Consider the following 24,035-nt stretch of genomic DNA (forward strand, 5'->3'; position numbering starts at 1 on the left):
CTCTGTTCCTCTCCTGGCATCTTTCACATAAGGTAACCACTCTTGGCTGACCCCTGTTTTGTTCGTCTTGCCTAACATAACTCCATCTACACAGCAATTGCTATCTTCCTTCTTGCCTGCTACTCCCCTCTCCTTTTTCATGCTGTAGTCACTTTTTTGTCTCCAGTATTGTGTGTCACCTGTGGTTCCATTTCTCTTGGGGCAAGTTTCCATCCCATGACTGAAGGCTCTGCAAGAAAGACATCTATTTTGATCTACATCTTTTCTGTTCTACATCTACATTTTTCCCTCTACACACATTATTTCCTGCTTAATTTGCTTGCCTCTCATGTCATCTCCGTACCACTGTTCACCTAAACAGTCCTGAGTTCTATGCCCAGAGCCATTGCACCTGAAACATTTGATTGGCTTTCTCCAACTATCCCCTACTTGTGGTGTAAAACATCCCTGACTCAGAATTGCAAATGTACTTCTGTTCTCACCCTTCTTGAGTTTGTGTCATGCCTTACTTCCTACTTTTGCTTGTTCTTAGTGCAAAGTTTTATGCAAAACTTGCTTCTTGTATCAATATCTCACATTTCTGTGTGGTCACATACATGGAAAACTATTGAATTGGATGGAGGACTTCCTACATGGAAGAAAAATGAGAGTAGTGATCAGAGATAAATATTCAAAATGGGAAAAAATGAGTAGTGGCGACCCTTAGGGGTCAGTACTAGCTCCGATAATGTTTGCTGTATATATACATGACATGGATGAAGGTATTGAAAGTTACATGAACTGCTTTGTGGATGACGCAAAGCTGAAGAGAATAAACTCCAAAATAGACTCTGACTCATTACAGAGTGATCTGAACAAAGTCTCAGAGTGAAGCAAGAGATGGGAGATAGAATTCAATATTAAGAAGTGCAGTATAAATGAATTTGGGAAAAGCAAAAAGAGAATATCAGGACAGTATAAAATTGATGGAAAAGAAGAAATGAAAGTAAATTCTGAAAGGGACTTAGGAGTAATCATCACCAAAAACATGTCACCAGATAAACATATAAAGTATACAATTTGTTGAGATCGATAAATGTGGCCTTTAAATACCTGGATAAGGAAATGATTAACAAAATATTACACTGATAAGGCCAAAACTGGAATATGCAGTGCTGATATGGTCACCCAGTACAAAAAAAATATATAAGAAAATTAGAAAGAATACAAAGAGCAACGACAAAGATGGCCCCAACACTTTCAAACCTGACATATGAACAAAGACTGGCCGAACTGGAATTGCCAACCTTGGAACAAAGAAGAGAACAAGGGGACCTACTAACCATCTTCATATCACTCACCGCTCCATTAACACACTGAAAGACAACACACTGCTGCATGCCAGACCCCCTGATATCCACCCTTCTGAATCCTCTCTCCCACGAAAGGACAGAGTCCACTTGGCCAGACTGCGATGCGGTCACCACCCAGCACTTCTAAGCTACCAGAAGAGGCTGGACGACAGTGTTGTGAACAGCTGCCCAGGATGTAACACTTCACCCCATACCATACAACACATAATGGAAGACTGCATTATACACAATCATGCACGCAAACAACACAACATACACTCTATAAAGGATTTGTGGGAAAACCCAGTTTCGGCTGTGGCCTTCCTTGGGGAGACGGGACTGCTCGGACAGACAGTCTAGGGAACGACAACAACAACAACAACCATCTTCAGAATTATAAAAGGAAGAGAACGCCTTGATAGAAAGGATTTATTAAAGTGGGACAGAGGAAAAACAAGAGGACACACAATGAAACTCAAAAAGGATAGATGTATGGAACAAATTGGATGAAAAAATAGTGCATGTAAACACAATACAAGAATTTAAGAACAAACTTGATCTTACAAGATACTGTACAAAAACGGGTCACCATGAGCATAGCTCCCCTTCCTGTATAATACAACTAGGTAATTACATACAGCCTAGCTTCATTGTTCAGTAAGTTAAGAAATGGTTCAGTTGCTATCACCTCCAGGACCTTCTCAGTATTTATTGCATTTTCCGCATGCATCCATTTTTCTTGGTCACTCCTTATATTCCTGGCTAGATCCATATATACATGACCAATATCCTTCCTAACTTCCCAGAATTTATATCTGAAATACTCTGGTGAAATCTAATATGCCTTTAGTATTTCACTCTTAATCTGATCAAAATTGTAGTGTATTCACATTAAAGAAATGTTTAGGTTAAAGGCGATATGTGCCTTTTGTTTTTGTTTTGTTAAATATTGGATTCGCGTGCTTCTCGGAGCGCCATGATGTAAACAGAGTGTAAAATACACACAGTGCCGAAAGCCTATGTTTCCTTCTACCCTTCCGTGTGACAATGAAGAGCAGGGAAACTGATTGACACATTAGGAAAAGCCAATACATAGCAATGGCGACAAGGGTCAAAGTGTTTTTACTGGTGGTTTAGGCCAGAAAACAGTGATAAATGGTCATGATGCAGGAAAACTTTCTTCAACTACATGCATCATAACGCTGGGGTAAGCTATGCTAAAGGTGACCACACAGAGTGTAGGTGCCTTTGCTTATATTGCTTCCTGTTACACAGCACAGAACATCACTTGTTTTCTCCTACTTGAGAGGAGAAAGGGTTACGATTTCCTAAAGTGTCTGTCAGTTTTCTAGCCACAAAGCTAGACCAGGGTGAAAGATGGCATCTTCAAACAAGATTGGGCCGTTTAACCCTAAAGAACTCCCTTTTGATGTCTACTTGTCTTTGTTTGAAGCCCATGTAGCCACACAGGATATAACTGATGCTGGTAAGAAGAAGAACCAATTATTTGTGTCCATAGGCACAATTTTTTTTTGAATTTTAGTGAATTTGACGGCACCAGATATGCCAACTATGAAGATATATGATGAGCTGATTACGTTAATGAAAAACCACTTCATTACAAAGCCATCCTATCACCGAAGCTTTTGTTCTTTTCAACAACGGCGTAAAGTTGAAAAAGAAACTGTGAAAGAGCTCTATGCAGACTTGAAGAGACTGGCAAAGGATTGCAACTTCAGTACCATGTTTGATGCCAGGCTGCGAGACCAACTATTCATGGCAGTAGACCATGAACTCTATTTCAAATATCTACTTGCCGAAGACCTGAAACTAGAAGCATTAACATCCTCAACACTCCTAGAAGGCATTCTGTTGCTTGAAAAAGCTCACGTGGGGGAAGGAGAGAGGGGTAATCCCAGTTTATCAGGTACAGTGCATAGCAAAACTGTGTCAAAGTGTAAGCATTGTGGTTTCCTGCATCCAAGTTCTGCTTGTAGGTTCAAAGACTCGGAATGCCACTATTGTGGTCGACAGGGTCATTTAGAAGAAATTTGTAGGATGCATACAAAAGGATGCATACAAGTAAAATAGCTCTAAAAGTTTTAAGAATAAAAACGTAAAATCAGTTTCTGAACCTGAACCAGAGCATGAAGAACACCAGTGTAGTGCTTATAATGTTGTTGATAAAAGCATGTTGCTGAAAGTTTCTTGTAATTGTCTAAAATCTGTTAAACCAGAAATGTACAATTTTGTGTTAAATGATAAATCTATACCTTTAGAGATAGGCTCTGGTTCATGTGTTTCACTGTTAGGTGAAAATTGGATAAAAGTACTAAATGTTAAAATGACTCCATCTTCCAAAGAATTGAGTGCTTATGGAGGTCATCAAATAAAGGTAAAAGGTCAAGTTGATCTTGTAGTAAGGTTTAATAACTATAGTACAAATCATATATTTTTTGTTACTGATTCACACTGTAATGATATATGTGGAAGAGATCTAATAAACAAAGTAGGCATAAAGATCACTGTCTTAGATGAAGCTTTGAAAGTGAACTCAATAAATGACATGGATGTTTCTGATAATCCTAAACAACTTTTGGATAGTTATAAAGTAAATAAAAAATTTCCTATTAATGGAGTTGAAGCTAAAATATATTTGAAAAAAGATGCTACTCCTAAATTCAGCAAAGCAAGGCTAGTGCCCTTAGCACACAAAGAGTTAGTTGATATTGCTATACATGAGCTTGTAGAAAATGAAGTCATAGAACCTATATTTTATAGTGATTGGGCTTCACCCATTGTACCTGTCTTGAAAGATTCGGGAAAAATTTGTGCTGATTTTAAGCATTTGAATGGTCAAATTAATATTGAGAAATACTCACTACCTAAGCTTGATGAAATGTTGGCTACAGTTGGAGATAATAAGGTGTTCTGTAAGCTTGACTTGTGTAATGCATATTTGCAAATAAAGGTTTCTGAAGGAGACCAGAAATACCTTGTTATCTCAACTGAAAAGGGATTGTTTGAATACAAATATTACCTTTTGGACTGGCATCAGCGCCGGTAATTTTTCAAAGGTACATATCACAGTTATTAAGTGATATTGATGGTTTCATTGTTTATTTAGATGACATCCTTATATGTGCCAAGTCAAGAGAAGACCAAAGTAATAAAGTTAAGCTTGTTTTGAATAAATTGGCTGAAGCTAATGTCAAGTTGAATCTGGAAAAATGTGAGTTTAATAAGACTGTAACTGATTTCTTTGGCTATGTGATTTCTGGAGAGGGCTTATCTCCATCACCAAATAAAGTTAAAGCTATTCTGGATGCTCCTGTACCAGAAAACTTGCATGAGCTACAGTCATTTCTTGGATTAGTCACCCACTTTAGTAGATTTATCCCTAAGTTTTCTGAAATTTTGTCACCACTCTCTGATTTAACAAAAAACAATGTCAAGTTTGTATGGTCAAACCAATGCCAAGTAGCTTATAATGTCATTAAAGAAGCTTTATGTAAATCTAATGTCTTATTATGCTTTACTGGAAAGTCAAAATTGATTCTAGAATGTGATGCTTCTCCAGTAAGTGTAGGTAGTGTATTGATACAGGTTGAAAATAATGTTGAAAAACCTATTGCATTTGCTAGTAAAAAACTTCTGCTGAGAAAAATTACTCACAGTGTTTACTCATTAGTGTTTGGTGTCACAAAGTTTCAATACTATTAGGTAGGAATTTTGAGTTGAGAATGGATCATAAACCACTGCTTGGATTATTTGGAAAAAACAAAGCAATTCCAATAAATTCGAATGCAAGATTAATCATGTCTGTTCTGTTGTCACAATGTATCTATGATCTTGTTCATAAAAGTGGTAAAACCAATGTAGTTGCTGATGCTTTGAATAGGTTACCTATTGATGATTGTATCAATGTACACCAACAGAATATGTGAAACTTATAGAAAATTTCAATGCCTTTAACTTTTCTTTTGAAGCTGTGCAGAAAAGGACAAAAGAAGATCCTGTACTGAGTAAATTAATTTCTCATGTAAAATTTGGATGGACTAACAATTCAGATGTTTGTAGAGAATATTCTCATGTTAAAAATTATTTATCAATTCTGAAGGGTGTCGTTCTATTTAAAAATAGAGTTATTGTTCCATCTGCCTTAAGAGCTAAAGTGTTAGAGCTACTGCATTCCAGTCATAATGGAATTGTGGCAATGAAAGCCAAAGCTAGAGAAAACATTTGGTGGCCCAGGCTTTCTGATGATATTGAAGAGCTTGCAAAGAGTTGTAATGAATGTAGTGTTAGAAATAATCAAGCTTCTTCAAGCAAATTGATGTGGAATTTTGCTAGTAAGCCTTGGAGTTGATTATTGTGGACCAATAGAAAATAAGTATTTTTTTTATCTTAGTAGATTCTTATTCTAAATTTATTGATGTTCAATATACTTCAAGCATGATAAGTGCTAATACTATGGAATTGTTAAGAAAAAGCTTTGCTAATTTTGGTATTCCTGATGTCATTGTTTTGGATAATGCTGCTTATTTTGTTTTCTGCTGATATCAAAGAGTTTTATGAAAGGAATGGAATAAAACTGATCAATCCAGCTCCATTTCACCCAGTATCTAATGGATTAGCTGAGAGATATGTTAAAAGTTTTAAACAGGGAATGCTAAAATATCACAGTGGATCAATTAACACAAGAGTTAGTAGGTTTCTGTATAACAATAGAAGAACCATTCATTCAGGTACAAAAGAAAGCCCTGCAGAAATGATGTTTCACAGAAAATTTAAATCACCTCTGGACATATGTAAAACAACTAAAACAAAGGAGGAAGAGAATGTGCTAATTAACAAGAAAAATGCTCTTGATTGTGTAGAAAGCAGATTTGAAGTTGGGCAAGCAGTTTTTGCAAAAACTATTCTAGAGGTGAACCTTGGTTACCAGGCATTATTATTGAGGTTACAGGTGCCAGAAATTATGTTGTAAAAGTGTTAACTGAAAGTGGAGATTTAATTTGGCGTAGACGTGATCAATTGAAAGCTAGGTATAATACTATTGAAAATGGAAAATCACCAGTTTCTGCATCTTCTCTGTTTAATTGTCAAGTTGGAAATTCATGTATTAAACCAAATACTAGCAGTAATGTTGGAAACAGTGAAACTGCAAATGACTTGTGTTAACTGTGATACCATTTCACAACCTGCAGGTACCACTGAAGTACTTCCTAATCATAACATTGTCAAATCTATTAATGAACCTTATGTTCATACTGAGCCTCTATTGAGAAGGTCAAATAGGTCAGTGAAACCTAGTAAAAGGTTAATAGAAACCATGTAACATTTTATTTTGTCTAAACCCATCAAAAATAAGAGGGGAGGAATATGTAGTGTATTCACATATAAGAAATGTTTAGGTTAATGGCGATATGTGCCTTTTGTTTTTGTTTTGTTAAATGTTGGATTTGCGGGCTTCTCGGAGTGCCATGATGTAAACAGAGTGTAAAATACACACAGTGCCGAAAGCCTATGTTTCCTTCTGCCCCTCCGTGTGACAATGAAGAGCAGGGAAACTGATTGGCACAATAGGAAAAGCCAATACATAACAATAACACTGGGTAACAGCCAAAAAATCGTCAGGTGTTTCTCAGCTGATTTAGACTAATTTTGGTGTTCTGAGTCCGAATATCACATTGGTTTTGCTCAATCAGGTCAACTTTTTGAGATACAGCCATAGGCCTACCTGACGAGCTATACATATGATAATTTGAAGTGTTTTGAGTTCAATACTATTTTCCTTGAAGAATATAGCGAATTATTCATATATAAATGGTTGCTTCTGGTGTGTTTCTGTTTGAAATTGACTAATTGACTTATTTCTTTCTTTTCAGGGTATTGATATGGCTTCGGCGTGACGGTCATGCAGGAATAATCCTGACATTTTCTGCTACATTTGCGGAGAATACACGCTGTCAATGCATAGGAAGAGCATCACAAGCTTTGTGAAGCGCGCATACCAGGCTACTTTCAAGTCAAGCTGGGTGACCAAGATAAGTCCTGGGCACCGCACACGGTGTGCATGACGTGCGTGGAATACCTCCGGCGGTGGACAAAGGGCACGAAAACTTCACTGAAGTTTGGGATTCCGATGGTTTGGAGGGAGCCGTCTGACCATGAATCGGATTGTTACTTCTGCGCCATCAATACTACTGGCATCAACCGGAAGAATCGGAGCAGCCTCCAGTACCCCGACCTTCCATCTGCCCGCCGTCCAGTTGCTCACTGCGAAGAACTTCCTGTACCAGCGTGCAGAGAGCTTCCTGACAGCGACAACGAGGCCACCACTGCATATGAGGGAGGAGATACAGAAGAAGAGTATGAAACACAAGATGGTCCGCAGCCCTTTTCACAATGTGAGCTTAATGATCTGGTTCGGGATCTCACCTTGTCGAAGACTTCCGCCGAGCTGTTGGCCTCCAGACTCAAAGAGAAAAATCTACTCGTAGAAGGCATCAGGACTACATGGGCTACTTCTGCCAGGAGGAAGACCTCGTGTACTGCCGAGATGTCGCCGGTCTTCTTGTTAAACTCGGCGCTCCTCAATATGATCCGAGAGATTGGTGACTCTTCATAGACAGTAGCAAGCGCTCTTTGAAGAGTGTGCTCATCCACAACGGGAACGAGTTCGCCTCAATTCCTCTTGCGCACTCCACAACTCTCAAAGAGAAATATGAAGCAGTCAAGTACGTGCTCGACAAAATCCAATATGAGCAGCACCAATGGCTCATCTGCGTCGACCTTAAGATGGTGAACTTTCTACTTGGTCAGCAGTCCGGGTACACAAAGTACCCATGCTTTATATGTAAGTGGGACAGTCGAGACAGAGCCCAGCACTATGTGAAGAAAGAGTGGCCGGCGCGAGAGCAGTTAGTACCTGGGGCGAGCAACATCATAAACGAACCTCTTGTTGACCGGGAAAAGATTTTGTTCCCACCGCTTCACATCAAGCTTGGGTTAATGAAACAGTTCACGCACGCTCTGGACAAGGATGGGAGGTGCTTCAACTACCTGTGGCGAGCCTTCCCTGGAGTGACCATTGAGAAGCTGAAGGCCGGCATTTTCGATGGCCCACAGATACGGCAGCTCATCAAGGACACAGAGTTCGAAAACTCCATGAACACGCTAGAGTGCGCCGCCTGGAGGTCGTTTGTGCAGGTGGTGAACAACTTCCTGGGGAACAAGAAGGCAGCAAACCACGCCACACTCATCAACAGCATGATAAAGAACTTCCAAAACCTCGGGTGTTTGATGAGTATAAAGATGCATTTCCAGTTCTCACACATGGAGAAGTTTCCTGAAAACCTTGGTGCGGTCAGCGACGAGCAGGGAGAAAGGTTCCATCAGGACATGCGTCAAATGGAGGAGAGGTACCAGGGGAGGTGGGACGCAGTCATGCTCGCAGACTACTGCTGGTCACTGAAGAGAGACAACCCAGCAGCTGCTCACACACGGAATTCGAGGAAACGGCGATTTACGCCGTGAGCTCCGAACTTTTGTGTCACGTAACGCTCATGTGCATGTATTAAGCTTATCAAATGTAATCGAGTATATAAAAAATGAATGAATTTGGATACGTTGACTTTTATTTCCCCAGGAAAACGGAAAAAACGAATTTTTATGATCCGCAGAAATTGGGTTTTTGGACGAAAAATCGTTTTTTTCTTAAATGTCTGTAGCGAACAATCCTGACCTGATTGAGAAAAACCAAGGGCATTTTCGGACTCAGAGCATCACAATTAGTCTAATTCCGCTGGAAAACCCTGGACGATTTTTCAAAAAAAAAAATTTGTTACCCAGTGTAATCATATATGCCATATCTATCAAACACTGCGTACACACTTAATGCTTTTGGGGTGAGGTTATATCTTATTATTGCTGACCAGAGGTCCTTGTTTCTATCCTACCTGTTATGCTATGCCATTAAATGTAGAAAAGAATAATTCTGGATCCTTTTTAGTAAATTTGAGGATAAGATGACTAGTTTTTATAATACTGTCCACCTCATTTCCTTCACTACTCACCCCCGTTGACTGTTGCATAGGCTGTCCTGCTCCAACCCTACTTGTTTCCCTTTGGGTCTCTGTCCCTCTTCTAGGATAAACCTCACTGTGTGATTCAACTTTAGGTTCCCTACGTATTCTAATTCCACTCATATCATCTACTAAATCATAATATCTACCTCATTCCTGTGGAAGTCTTTCATCTTCAACTCTAACTTCATGTAATATCTCTCTCTTATCCTTGGCGATCCTTCATCTATCCTGTTTTCTCTCCTGTCATCCTCCCTACTATAATATCTGCCCCTTGCCTGTGGGAATTCCTCAAAGTAGTGCAATTCTGATCCCTGTCTTTGGGTGATTTCATTGTGTCTCATTCCACTTTCAAATTTGTTTTCCTCCATGTAATATCTATCACCTATACAAACTTCACTTCTGTTATTCTCTGTGTTATAGTACTTGTTCCTGACCTGTGGGACTTCCTCAAGACTACAAAATTCTGCTCTGTCTTCAATTGATTTCATCATCTATTCTGCTCTCATTGATACTGCTTCTCACATCACTGTCACACCCATCATCCCTTGCCTTATAATATCTCTCATTTCTGTTGTCTTTTACATCATAATATCTATCATTCCTATTGCTTTCTGCATCATAGTATCTCTCCTATCATTCCTTATATTGTAATATTCCTCTCTCCTATCATCTCTTATATCACAGTATCTCCCTCCTACATGTATTTACCTAGTTGTACCTAGTTGTATCTTAGGGAAAGGGGAGCTAAGCTTGTGGTGTCCTGTCTTTGTATCTCTCCATGTCCAGTTTCCTCTAAATTTTTGTATTGTTTTTGCACACACTGTTTTTTCATCCAATGTGTTCCATACACGTATCACTCTGTAGGGAAAGCTGTTCTTTTTTCAGGTCCCTTCTATAATTGTCTTTTTTCAGCTTCTTTCCATGTCCTCTTGTGTTCCTCCTATCCCAATTTAGCAAGTCTTCTCTGTCAAGAACTTCCATGCCCTTCATAATTCTATAAATGGTCAACAAGTCACCTCTTTCTCTCCTCTGTTCCAGAGTTGGCAACTCCAATTTTATCAGCCTTTCCTCATATGAATATTTTGGGAGTTCTGGGGCCATCCTTGTAGCTGCTCTCTGGATTCTCTCAATCTTCTTTATATTCTTTTTTGTATTGGGTGACCACAGTGTCACTGTGTACTCCAATTTAGTCCTTATCATTGTGACTAGTATTTCCCTTACCATTTCTTCATCCAAGTAGGTAAAAGTCACTTTTATTGCTCGTAAGTTGTAGGTATCGCTGACAATCTTGTTTATATGTTTGTCAGGGGGCAATCGTCTATGTATTCAGTATTCCCTTGGCATAGTTTCACTACTTCCTGCTTGTTTTTCAGCTTTCCTTTTACATATCTATTGAATAGTTTTGGCTGATCTTTACATTTATCTGTTATGTCTTTCTCATATTTATATTTTTTTCCCCTATGTATTTTTACATATTCGTTTCTTTAGTTAACATATAATTGCCACTTTCTAGGTTTCCTTCCTCTTCTCCATCTCTTACAAGGCTACACTTACTTTGAACACAATGAAAAAATGGCACGTCACTGTACGTAAACAAAGATGGCAGATGCACTTCTGATTCTATGATCGATCACATTTTGAATTCACCTAATGTCTCTCTTTCCTATTTCCTATTCTCTTATATCCTCTTGAGTATTTTGCACACACCAGTGAAGAAGAAAATTGATCCCAGACAGGCCCCCATTTATATGTCACAAACTAGCCCTTGTGTTTGAGTTGATGCTTCAAATCTATGGTCTTGATTTGAACAGTTCAATACTTCACCCACTTTTTTTTTTTTTTTTTTTATAAATTCAACTTCTTGGATATCAGAAGTGGTTGTGTACAAAACTTATTTTTACATACAAAAAAGAAATGCCTCATAACTTTCAGTAAAGTTGGGTGCGAACAGAGTGTGAGCACATGAGTCAGAGAGCCCAAAATGCCCATGCATCTTCCTATACCACAGCCACACGACACCAGTGCCAGGCACAGGTGCCATTGTATGCCAATTTAACCTACCGTATTTTCCGGCGTATAGTGCGCGACTTTTTTCCGTTGGAAGGGCCTAAAAATGGGGGTTGCACGTTATCCGGTGGTGCGCATTATCTACGGCCTACGATAAAAATTCTGCGGCTGTGTGCAATTTTTTTCACAACAACGTGACGATGTTGGCCGTCACAAAGTCGGGACGGCACACTTCTCCGTGACGTTCCGTGAGAACAAGAAGAACAGCCATGGTGACATGAAAGAATATGCCAGCATGGGCTATATAAATATTTGGTATAGGTAGGTATCTATCGAATCTTATTTTTCATGTTTAAATAGGCCTAAACACCATGAAACATGATCAATATTCATGATATTTGCCCATGTTCACAGCATCCTAGTTTGAATTTTTATGTTGGTTTTGTTACTTCACTTTAGGTACGGTACAAATTCCGTTGCGGCCATTCATAACCTCGTGTCAAACACCTGACTACAACACCCTCTTTCGGGAGTTATATTAACTAAACGTCACCTCGATGAGAGACTGTCCTATTTCACCACTGTCATTGTAGGTTCAAAGCTAAAACGAAACAGTCTGTAGTTTGTTTCAGTATTAAATAAAAAATGGTAAAGACGAATTATTTCCTCAAGATATAACATGAAAATTTTCTGTAAAAATCCCGAAATTTTTCTGTATATTTCACTTCCAATAAACTTTTTTTTAGATCATATTTCCTACAAACTATTTATGCTACAAAGTAATAAGGGACCAACGCACAACATGAGTCATATACCGGTACATGTAGTTCCGACTTTTTCTTAGTTGTGTGCTGATTGATGCCTAAACTGACACTTAATTTAGTGACAAATCAACAGATTTCTCAGCAGTGGCTCTAGCCAATGAAAAATACTTCTCCATGTAACCTCGTTCACATGATACTAAGTAATTAATCTCCGTTATTTCATTGGTTTATTTTTACTAACATTAATTATCGTAGTCTATGCAAATATTTGGGATCCGTAAAACAGCACTGGTACCAACATCATGAACGTTGGCCGTTTTAGCTCACCTGGAATATGCGAGAGGGCCGAGATTGACAGTTCTATTGCCAAGCTAGCCTACACTAAACACCCTTTTGCAAGAGTTTGTTAAACTAAACGTCACTTCAGTAAAGACACTTATGAACCGAAACATAGTTGCTGCATGGCGATAAAAACTTGTACACAGTGATAAAAACTTGAACACGGTGATAAAAACTTGTAAGATGAATTATTCCCTCAGGATAGTAAATTACAATTTTTCTGTAAAAATCCGAAATTTTTCATGTATATTTTGTATTCAATAAACTTTTCATGGCTCAAATTTCCCACAAAACAATGGACCAATGCAAGCAGGAGTCGCATACATGCAGTTCACGAGCTTTAGCCACCAGTGACTTTTCCTGGCATGCGCGTTATACGTCGGTGCGCGCTATCTGTGTCCTTAGATAACGAAGTGCATGGGTGCGCATTATAACCCGATGCGCATTTTAAGCCGGAAAATACGGTATTCTATCACTGTGCCCAGCTCCACACAATCTACCCATTTCTTTATTTTTGTGTGAAGAAGGCTCACAAAATACCAATCCCTAAATATCTAACTCAAGAAAGAGTGTCTTTAAAAATTTTCCATGGATGCTACTTCTACATGTCATTATTTATAATGACCTCTGACCCTGGCATCGGGAGGTCCTAGCTGTGTAATCCTCTGCCATCGGCTTGCAAATCTCCTGTAACTTCATCAACCTGCATAAATTACTCATGTCTACAATCAAACATCTTACTAACTACATTTTAGGTAATCCAACATTCACATTATGGAACATGACAGAGATAGTCTCAGAAGTATAGTAGAGTGAGAAATGAGATGAGGAGAGTGGGTGTGGAGACGGAGCTGGAAGACAGGGCTGATGAAAGATTATTGGTATGGTTTGGACACACGGAAAAAATGAGTGAAGAATGATACTCAAAAGAGGTGTAGAAAGCAGAGGTGGATGGAGTGACTTTGAAGGGATAACTGAGGATGAGATGCATAAGGTGAAAGGGGTCTTGAGCAAGAAGGGAATGTCTGTTGAGCAAAGAAGGGAGAGGGCAGGGGATAGGTGTGAGTGGAGGATGGCTAGTTATGGATGATTTTTTGATGCAGCCCAAGAGATTTCTCCCGAGCTTCTTTATTTTCAGCATGAGGGGAGAGGAATGGTGGTTGCTGTGTAAGTGAAGCAGCTCTACTATGAATGTGCTCTGCCTTGCTGCATTGCTTGTGACCTGTACAGTTGACAGGAGACAAGGATAATCCTTCATCCACAAGGAGCTAATATAAGAGGGAAAACAAGATTGGTGGATGTGACTGGAATTGGTGGGACTGGGTGCGTGCCTATGATATGGCTACATCCCTTATAATGGGGAAGAAGCCCATGGTATATAGATAGATGAATATATATTTGCTTTGTATTTGTTTTCCTATCTATTGTATTTGTGTGATTTCCCCATCCCATGTGTGATACATTGCATTTTATTTCTTTGTATCTTTCTTTTTTTCATGGATGGTTGGTGGTGGAACAGATCAGGCTAATCAGAGGAGGCTCTGTAGTAATGATGAATTATTATATGACCCGAAGATGGATGAGCAAGATCAGCTCTGGGTGGATAAGAGGAGAAGATCTTATCAAGTCAAAAAGTAGGTATCATATATATATTTTCTATAATCTTCAGAGAAATGGTGATTGTTAGAATTGTTGCAACATTGTATTATTGACACCCCCATATGTGACTTTATTGTTCATGTTTGACTTACAATCATTAGATTATTTCTTTAGATTATTCCATAAATCCACTTGTAGAGAAAATTGTTTCTTAATATTCTTCAAGGAACTTGTCTTTTTCAGTCTATTTACATAGCTTCTCATTGCCCTCCCTTCCTAAACTAAGATATCTTCCCTGTAAATATTGTACACACCTTTTATAGATCTAAGCAAAGTAATGTCACCCCTCCTCTTTCCTATATTATCAATCAATTGGCCCATATCCCATGGTTTCCCTTGCAGAAGACTTATGGCCTTCAGTTAACCAGCAATGGTCTCTGGGCTGATCCACAAGTCACTCAGGGAAAATGTATTGTCAAGGGATTGCTAGTGTGATAGTTGTATCTGGGACAGTTAGAATTTGTGGCCAGGCTTATTCTGTGTTGATACTGTCTGAATGCAGGATAGTGTCTATAATGCCTGGCAGTGTCCCCCCTAATGGGAAACACTGTGTCGTGGTGGGAGGGCTTGTGTGTCCCTATGACCTGGTGAGCAAGGCTAGAGGAGGCTTTGGCCCCTCCTCTGCCCTACTTAGGGGGAGAGGGCTGCTACCCATGCTATTAAGGTTGCCAGTGAGGGACCAGACAAAAGTTTCCCAGAGCTAAGCTGCCCATACAGGCCAATGGTGTTTCCTACAGGTCATCCTGTACTGGATGATTGGGTGTCTGGGCTGGGATGAAATGTGGGAGGAGATCTTAGCTCCATTATGGACACTCAAGTATCTAGAGCGAGTTATTAGAGTACTCCCTACAAATAACCTCAAGATCTGGGTTAAGGATTTAACACAGGTCATGATGCTCCTTTATCTACCTTGCCTTTCATATGAAATTTTCAAATCCATCAAACCACACTGACCACCTGATTACTTCAAAGGGCATATCTATAATCAAGACCTTTATGAATTCTCAGAAAATAACACCTTACAGTTTACCATGATAATGTTGAACAAGCAACAAAATCAGAGAAAATAGTAACATGGTCATGCTCATGTTTTATGGTTCATATCTCCCTGAGTCAGTAAATATTAGTCCTCTTTCTCTCTAAGTAAAACCTTTCATTGACTATCCTTTATGGTGTTACCAATGTTATGAGTCTGGTCACAGAAGGAAAAGCTGTACAAATGGTCCCTGATGTGGTCACTGCTTTGCCTTTGACTCACACCCTACTCCTGAATGTGAATCTGAACCTTATTGGTTCTACTGCAGTGTAGCTAACCCAATACTTTCTCAACAGTGTAGGAGGTACTGCCTTTAACAAGACATTCTTCAATTGTGTCATGTTCCATGACATGTCACGGACACAAAGAGATGCAAATATGGCGCCATAAGCCACATTCTAGCATGAGCCATATTTACTCACCATCCTTAATGAAAATGCCTATCAATGTTAAATTCAACCAATTAGTGGGTTATCTTAAATTAGATAATAGGATTTAAATATGAATTGGGTTTTTTCTCTTGTGAGTCTCCCAGTTGTAGGAGGACTTACAAACCAGCAGCAGAGGAGTACACAACTCAGGCACTTCTGTCCAAGGTCACAGGTCGCCATAAATGGTGATGCAAAGAAGTAGCATCTGCATTATTATAGAAGGTGTTCTTCTCTTTTGTTAGAGAACTAGAAATTGATCATTTGTAAGCCTTCTTCACACAAAAATAAAGAAGTGGATAGATTGTGTGAAGCCAGGCAAATAGAGGTAGGTTAGGTTTATATCTATAGTAAACTGGCACTTGCCATCGGCACTGTAGTATGTGGTCTTGGTATAAATCTAAGAGACATTAGAAATGAGAGCAGAATAGATGATGATTATAGAATATGAAGGACAGAACAAAATTAGTGTAAGAGAGAGCAAAGTTTCATAGCTTCAAGGAATCCCCACAGGTAAGGGACAGTTATCATAGAGAGGATGACAGGAGTGACAATAGAATAAGAGAGAGATATAATGAAGTCAGTCTTAGACAGGAAGCAGAGTTTCATAGCTTTGAGGAAACCCCACAAGTAAGGGACAAATATCATATTAGGGAGGATGATAGGAGTGAAAATAGGATAAGAGGGAGATATTACGTGGAGGAAAACGGATTTGGAAGTGGGATGAGACATAACGGAATCGGTCTAAGACAGGAAGTAGAGTTTTGCAGCTTTGAGGATACCCCACAAATGAAGGATATGTATTATGGTATAGAGGATAACAGGAGTGAATATAGGTTAGGTGAAGGATTACCCAGATTGAAAGGGAAGTATTATATGGAGGAAGTTCAAATTTAAAATGAAAGACCTCCACAGGAAAGAGGAAGATATTATGACATAAAAGATAATATGAGTGGAATTAGAATAAGTAGGGAACCTAGAGTTGAATCATGTAGTGGTATCTATCCTAGATGAGGAGCAGAGTCCCAAAGGGAAACAAATAGGATTGGAGCAGGACAGCCTGCACATCAGTCAACTGAGGTAAGTAGTGAGGGAAGCATAGAGGATAATATCATAAAAGTGAGTCATATTATCCCTAAATTTAATGAAAGGGATCCATAATTATTCTTTTCTACATTCAAAGGCATAAGGAAACAGAATGGTAAAAGACCTCTGTTCAGTAATGATAAGAACTAGCCTAACCCCAAAAGCCTTAAGTTGTACAGGGTATTTGATAGAGATGGCATATATGATTATGATCAGATTAACAATGAAATATTAAAGGCATATGAGGTCTCCCCAGAGTATTTCAGAAAGAAATTCAGAGAAGTTAGGATGGATATTGGTCATGGATATAGATCTAGCCAGGAATGACCTAGACAAATGGATGCATGCAGAAGGTCCAGTGACTGTTGAGGAAATCACAGAGGTGTTTGCAATTGAACAGTTCCTTAATTTACTGAACAATAAGGCCAGGCTATATGTAACCACAGAGTAATGTGAGACATTTACAAGCAGTGAGTTTTGCGGAAAATTTTGCGCTAAGAAGTGAAAATAGGAGGAAAAGTGTGATACAAACTCAGAAGGGTGATTCCGAGTCAGAGATATGCAAGGCCACAAGTAGGGGATAGTTGGAGGAAACCAGTCGAATGTTTTAACTGTAGAAGATTCGGGCTCAGAACTCAGGATTGTTATGCTAGACAAAGTGAACAAAGGTACAGACAGGAAATGGGAAACAAGCAAACTAAGCAGGAAATAATGTGTGTAGAAGAAAACAGGAGGGATGTGAATCAGAATAGGAGATATTACACTTGCAGAGCCTATGGTCATAGGATGGAAAACTGACCAAAGGGAAGTGGAAACAAGGGAGACACACATGACTAGAGACACACACTGGACACCGAAGCAAAAGGAAGTGCAGCGATTGAGCGCATATCTAGCAGTTTTGCTGCCGAACACGAAGGAAACTAGTCGTTACTGTGCGGGATGGTTAAGCTGTGTTTCTTGTGTGACCAGTAAAGAAAATCCAGCTCTTGAAAAAAGTATAGTTTTGGCAAAATGGAGAAAGAAAAAGAAGAATAATAAACAAACCAACCAAGAGAGGACTGGATATATATGGATAGTGGAAAGTCCAAGAGGTGTCATCCCCAAAAGAACTTGTTTGATAGATTCTCTAAGGAAAAACCAAAGGTGGGAGAACAACAGTTTTTCAGGGTTTCAAAGAAACCCAGGTGAAATAGGTAAAAGCTTAGATATAGATAGAGAAGTTAGATATAGTAATGCATTAAGAAATTGTGAAGTAAACGACGTATTGGAAGAAATACATTTAAAATTGGACTACCAAGTTGTACTTAGGGAATTGATTACTTCGCGTAAGAGTAATGAGCAAACGTTTAGAGAATTAAGTGACCTAAAGAGCAAAATTGAAATCCTCAAAAGAGAAAATGAAAGAATGAAAAATGGGGACACAAATAAAAATGAAGAACTGAAAAAGGAGGTCAAAGAGCAATTATAAGTAGTGACCAGAAAGGTGGAAGAGTCAATTAAAGAAACAGACCTCATTGAAATAAAAAATCGATGGAAACAAGAACAGGAAAATAAAAAAATATCTTTGAGAGAAATAGTACGAAAGCAGATGGAGGAAAATACAAAACAAGATGTGAAAGTAATTCAAGAAAAGGAAAATTGGGTGAGAGATAACAGTTGACAAAGGTAAGTACATTGTGGTCCATGATATCCAGGAAAAACATGATATGTATAAATACCAGAGAGAAAAGGAGAAGTAAAAAGCTAAGGAAATAAAGAATACATGAAAATTAAGGTTTAATAAATACAGGTAAAGTTTGAGAACTTACCAGTCACAATTTTCTACCAGGTTGGTTTCTCAAACGAAGGTACGTTTGAATTTAGAAGATCTAGAAGGCCTTCTGAAACCGAAGATGTAAGGTCCCTTGCTAAGAGGTTTCTAAATTAGAGGTCCGTCTGGAACCAGAGCTCTGGGTTGTCTGTCTCGAGTTCTCGACGTTAGTGTGGACTGAATTCGGAGGAATTCTTATGAGTTCGAAAGGAGCTGAAAAGGCCACAGGTTAATACTCACTTTAAGTAATTTCTCAAAGTTAATCCCTGATTAATCAAATCAAAGTTTATTACATAGATTTAATAAATAAATAAAGAGGAGGGGAGTTTAATCATATCTTATGATAGGCGTGGTTTGAAGTTTCAGGAAAGGCTCCTGAATCGAAAGAAATAACACTTTGAGGGAAAGTTTCCCAAACGAAGGTAAACACTAAGATTCCCAGTAACAATTACCACAACCTCCCCGACAACAAAAAGAAAGTGTTTAATGGATACAACACTTTCAAAGAAAATTTACAGCAACCCCTTAGCAGCTAGAGACCTTACTTGGTCTCTAGAGGCTAGCGCAGTCTTGCGAGAAAGTCTCAAAGAGGTAGGTTCCAAATCAACATAGTAGTCTTCCAAAGAAATAACCTCCTCCAAGTTGAGGGCCTCTTCAAAGGGCTCCAACTCGCTAGCCTGCAAAGTAGCATCCACAGGGGATTCATCCTCATGAAAGGAATGTAACTCAGTATGGAGCTCTAGTGGGATTAAAAGTCTAACATTGACCTTAACAGAGTTTCCATCAAGCTTAATGACAGAGACTACGAATCACTTGATCTTGGTCAGGATAAGTGTCAACAACATGAACCAAGGGCCAGAAAGGTCTGGTTTTAAAGGGCAGTTTCAAGAAGGCAATGTCACCCTTTTCCCAGCTTCTAGAACTGTGGTACACAGTTCTATCCCTTTTCCAAACTGACCAAGTACTTTGTCAGCTATCGTTTCTTAAACTCTTCATAAAAAAAATCCCTAGAGTCCATGACTAAGTTAAGAAGAAAAAGAAAGTCTTCTCCTAACTCCCATTCAGGGACTTGTTCCAAGTTGCCAAACATCAAGGAAGGAAAGGTTCTACCTGTAAGGAAATGATTAGGGGTAATAACATCTACTTCATTTTCACAGGAATGATGAGTAAGAGGTCTATTGTTCAAATTTTTTGAACATAGGACAAAAGAGTGGCAATCTCTGCCAGGGAAGGAACAGACCTACCCAATATAGAAACATTGTTTCACTGTCTGAATCAACCTTTCCCAAGTGGCCCCATACCATGCAGCATAAACAGGGATGGTTCTGTGCTGAACATGGGAAGTTTTAAACTTCTCTTCAAATTCAGAAGATGATAGAAGTTGTCCAATAATACTTCCCACTTGTATAAAGGATTTGGCATTATCCAAATAAACTACTGAAGGAATTCCATATCTGTTAGTAAATCTAATGAAAGCCAAAATAAACTCAGCAGTGGACATAGAATCCACAACCTCCAAATGGACAGCTCTTGTATTAAAACAAGTAAATATCAAAATGTAAACCTTGACCTTATCTCCATTCCTGTATGGGCAAAGGCACACTTAAATTTACTCTAGAGGCAGGTAAAGAGGAAGGAGAAGGATAGTTAACAGCACGGAAATTATATTTCTCATAAACTATACAATCCTTCAATATGTTTAAAACAGCTTCTCTGGCCTTAACGACCCAGAATCCATGTATGCGAAGGAAATTAAAAGTAGCTTGCAGTCCCATGTGCATTACTTGGAAATGAGCAAAGAATATCAAGAGTCTAGTCAAGTGATGCGATTTGGACAAAAAAAGGGGATTCACAACCTCACATTTGAGGTCAATATTCTTGTCAATTCTGCCCTTGGACCTTATCAAACCATTCTTGTCCGAGAACAAGTTCATTTGACATACCAAAGGAGGTATGTCATTAGTATTGGGGTTCTCTAAATAAGCCAATTCAGCAGGGAAGGAATCCCTTTGCATTATACCCATCAAATAATTAGAAGTGGCCTTAACTGGGTCAGCATTAGACTTCTTAAACAAAAAGACAGCCTTAAAGATCAAGGAAGTGTTATGTAAAAGTTTGCTGTTAGAAGAAAACTTTAAGACATCAACTAGAGGAGGAGTGTCAACTTGCACAACAGCCACATTGACAATGTCTCCCTTGATGCTGGAGGGAATATATCCCAAGTGACCCTTTGGCTAAGCATGAGGTGGCAACAACCATTCTGGTCCATAAACCACCTATTGAATTTTTCCTTGAACACCTTAGCACTACAAGGTTTGGTTACAAAATCAGCCATATTATGTTCAGAAGGAACATAGGTAAAGGAAATAGAGTATATTTGGTTTTGAAATTTTCCAAAATATTGGAAATTTCCCTCAATCTATTATTAACAAATATATTCTTCTTAGAAGCTTTGTTGGTTAGAATCCAAGAAAGAGCAACTTGACTATCAACTAGGAGTACAACAGAATCAACCAGAGGGGCAGAGACCGATCCTTCCTCAAAAATAGTTTTGAGGCATTTTAAAGATAGTAAAGCTGCCACAAGCTCCAGAGAAGGCAATGTTCTTTGTTTAATAGAAACCACCTTGACCTTGGCAAATAGAAGAGAGCTATTAGACTCCTTTATCTCTCTTCTTTCATGCCCTACATAGATGGCACATCCATAGGCTTCCTTAGAAGCATCAGCAAAAACAAATAACTTAAGGGGAGATTCAGAACAGGTTTTCTTTTTAAAGGATAAGTCATTAACCTCCCTAAAGTTTTCACATAACTTCTTCCATCTGGCAAGCAATTTCCGATCCAATTCCAAATCCCAATCTACCATTTTTTGGCACATCTCTCTAACAGGAATTTTTCCTTGCAATAACAAGGGAGAAAAAGGCCTAGTGGATCAAATATTGAAGCCAAAGAAGACAAAACTTGTTTTTTGGTTGAGGCATCTTTGTTAGGGGAAATGTCCTTGATTCTCAAGGTATCATAACTCTTATTATAAATATATCCCAGCACCTTCCTTATTGCAAATGACTTCTTGTTCAAGTTTTGAAAGAACAGAAGTATGGTTGCATGTCCACTCCATGAGAGGTAAACCTTTATTAAGCATGATCTTATTGATCCTCTCAACCATAGTGGGGAGGAAACGAAATTCATCGGAATTGTAGAAAAGATTGTCTACATAGAATTTATCCTTAATTAAGGAGGTATTTTGAGAGTCAGCCTGCATGGAAAGGTGATGTTGGATGATGAAGTTCAGTAGAGCAGATGAAACCAAAAATAATAGTATTATACCCATAAGGAATATATTGGTTGTTAATCCTCCTAAAGAAACAGAACCTATTACGATCACCCTCACCCTTCAAACAGATCTGCAAGAAGGCTTTCATAATATCTGCTAAAATGACAAAATTGTCAGTTGTAAAGTACAACAAGAGAGAGAGGAGGTTGTTCATCAAATCAACTCCTGGGAATGCAGCCTCATTTAAGGAAGGGGCCTTTCCTAGTTTAAGAGAGCAGTTGAAAATGGGTCTTATTTCATAGGTGGCAAGATCATTATTCTTGAGCACATGTCTATGGGGAGTATGGGTTATAAAAATTTGGCCAGGGATTCTTTTAGTAACTGGTTCAGTAATGCCCAAGGCCTCTTGCTGATCAAACACTGCCACATATTCCTCCCTAAGGCCCTTTTGCTCAAGCTTGTCATAGACCCTTTGTGCCACAGCCAAAGCTATCTTTAGATTTGAGGGAACAAGGTCCACCAAATCCTTTTTCCACGGGATCTTTATATAATAGTGACCATCCTCAAAGGAAATGGACTGTTTAAATTTATCAACTTTCAAAGCATCAATGTCAGGGGTTTGTTCTTCTTTAATGCCAATGGATTCTAAAGAATAAAAATTATCAAGACCATACTCTACATTAGAGTTAACAAAAACTTCCTGCAAAGGATCAAATTGTAAACTTACTGGTTCTAAGCAAAAATTGACAAGTAACTTTTCCTTGCCTAACTTTTTGGGAGGAAAGAATGTAACAGTCTTTTTTAGACTGGGTACAGGAAGTTCCCTTGTTAGGTTTCTTTAGAGAAATTCCATCGGCTTTCAAAGAAGAATTGTAAAAGTTATCATTTGTCTATTTGATTCTCATATGTCAATTTATTATTATTTACTATTTACCTGTTTGTTTATTATTTAACTATACCTATACATTTATTTATGTATTTTATTTGTTATTTACATTATTATAGTTATTATTAATTTATTATTATTATGATTTTTTTTTTTTTTTTGCATCTAACCTAGATATGGACCAAAAGGTCTCTGTTGGCATGCTTAGCCTTTGTAATCCTTTGTAATCTTTTATCACCACTCTTATTTTCTTTTCATGCAAGAAGTCTTCCATCCACCTGAGTAGTTTACCCTGTATTCCTCCTGCTGTTTCTAATTTCTTTAGCAATTTCTTTTGTGGCACCTTATCAAAAGTTTTTTTCAGGTCTAGAAAGGCACTGCGCTTGTGGCAGGATCGGAGGGGGGGATTAAGGAAGTTGGTGACAGAGTTTGGGAGAGTGTGTGATAGAAGAAAGCTGAAGATAAATGTGGGTAAAAGTAAGGTGATGAGATGTACAAGGGGTGAAAGTGGCAGTAATCTGGAAGTGAACATTAACCCCTTCCATACGGTGCCGCACACGTAGGCGTCATGGACTTAGATCTCGGTGGCAGCAGCCAATGCCAGCCGTACGACGTGTCGTAATAATACTCGCATCATAAAATATAGTCACCGCTTATATCGATCGTTCTCTCTTCACCCGTGAATTTTGATAACCATAGAAAATGCGATTACAAAAGAATTAGAAAGAATGTCATTATGGAGGGGCGACTACAATAAATATAATCAAGACGCCGATATGGCAGCCTCGCGAATACACTCGCTCCCCATGACGCCTACGTGTGCGGCACCGTATGGAAGGGGTTAAGGGAGAGCAACTGGAGGAAGTGGATAGTTTTAGATATTTGGGTGCAAATGTGGCAGGAAAAGGTGGAGTGAAGGTGGAGGTAGAATTTAGATTGAGAGAAGCGAGTAAATGCCTTGGTGGTTTGAAAAGTGTAATGAGGAATAGAAATTTGGGAATGGATGCTAAGAGGAGACTGTATGAAGGAGTGATTGTGCCAACAGCACTGTATGGAGCAGAAACATGGAACATAAGAGAGGAAGAGAGAAGGAACTTGAATGTGTTTGAGATGAAGTGTCTGAGAAGTATGATGGGTGTTACTAGGCTAGATAGAATGAGAAATGAGGAGGTGAGGAGGAGAACAGGGGTGGAAAGGGAGTTGGGAGATAGGGTTGATGAAAGAGTATTAGGATGGTTTGGACACATGGAAAGAATGAGTGAAGAGAGATTAGTAAAGGAGGTATGGAAGGCAGATGTGGAGGGAGTGAACATGAGGGGACGT

The 24,035-nt window shown here is 38.8% G+C and overlaps 1 protein-coding gene across 9 annotated transcripts in view; it reads left to right on the plus strand.

The window, feature by feature from the left end:
* LOC143019932 (E2F-associated phosphoprotein-like) overlaps window positions 1–24,035 on the plus strand; it is a 204,844-nt gene that overhangs the window by 153,815 nt on the left and 26,994 nt on the right. For all 9 annotated transcript variants that reach the window (XM_076176313.1, XM_076176357.1, XM_076176261.1 and 6 more), the window contains one exon: window positions 14,054–14,168. In XM_076176313.1, coding sequence (XP_076032428.1) covers window positions 14,054–14,168 — 115 coding nt within the window. The remainder of the gene's footprint in view (window positions 1–14,053; window positions 14,169–24,035) is intronic.

The sequence above is a fragment of the Oratosquilla oratoria genome, chromosome 1 (genome assembly GCF_046742065.1).
Source record: "Oratosquilla oratoria isolate Oo_2021 chromosome 1, ASM4674206v1, whole genome shotgun sequence".
Taxonomy (NCBI): Eukaryota; Metazoa; Arthropoda; class Malacostraca; order Stomatopoda; family Squillidae; genus Oratosquilla; species Oratosquilla oratoria.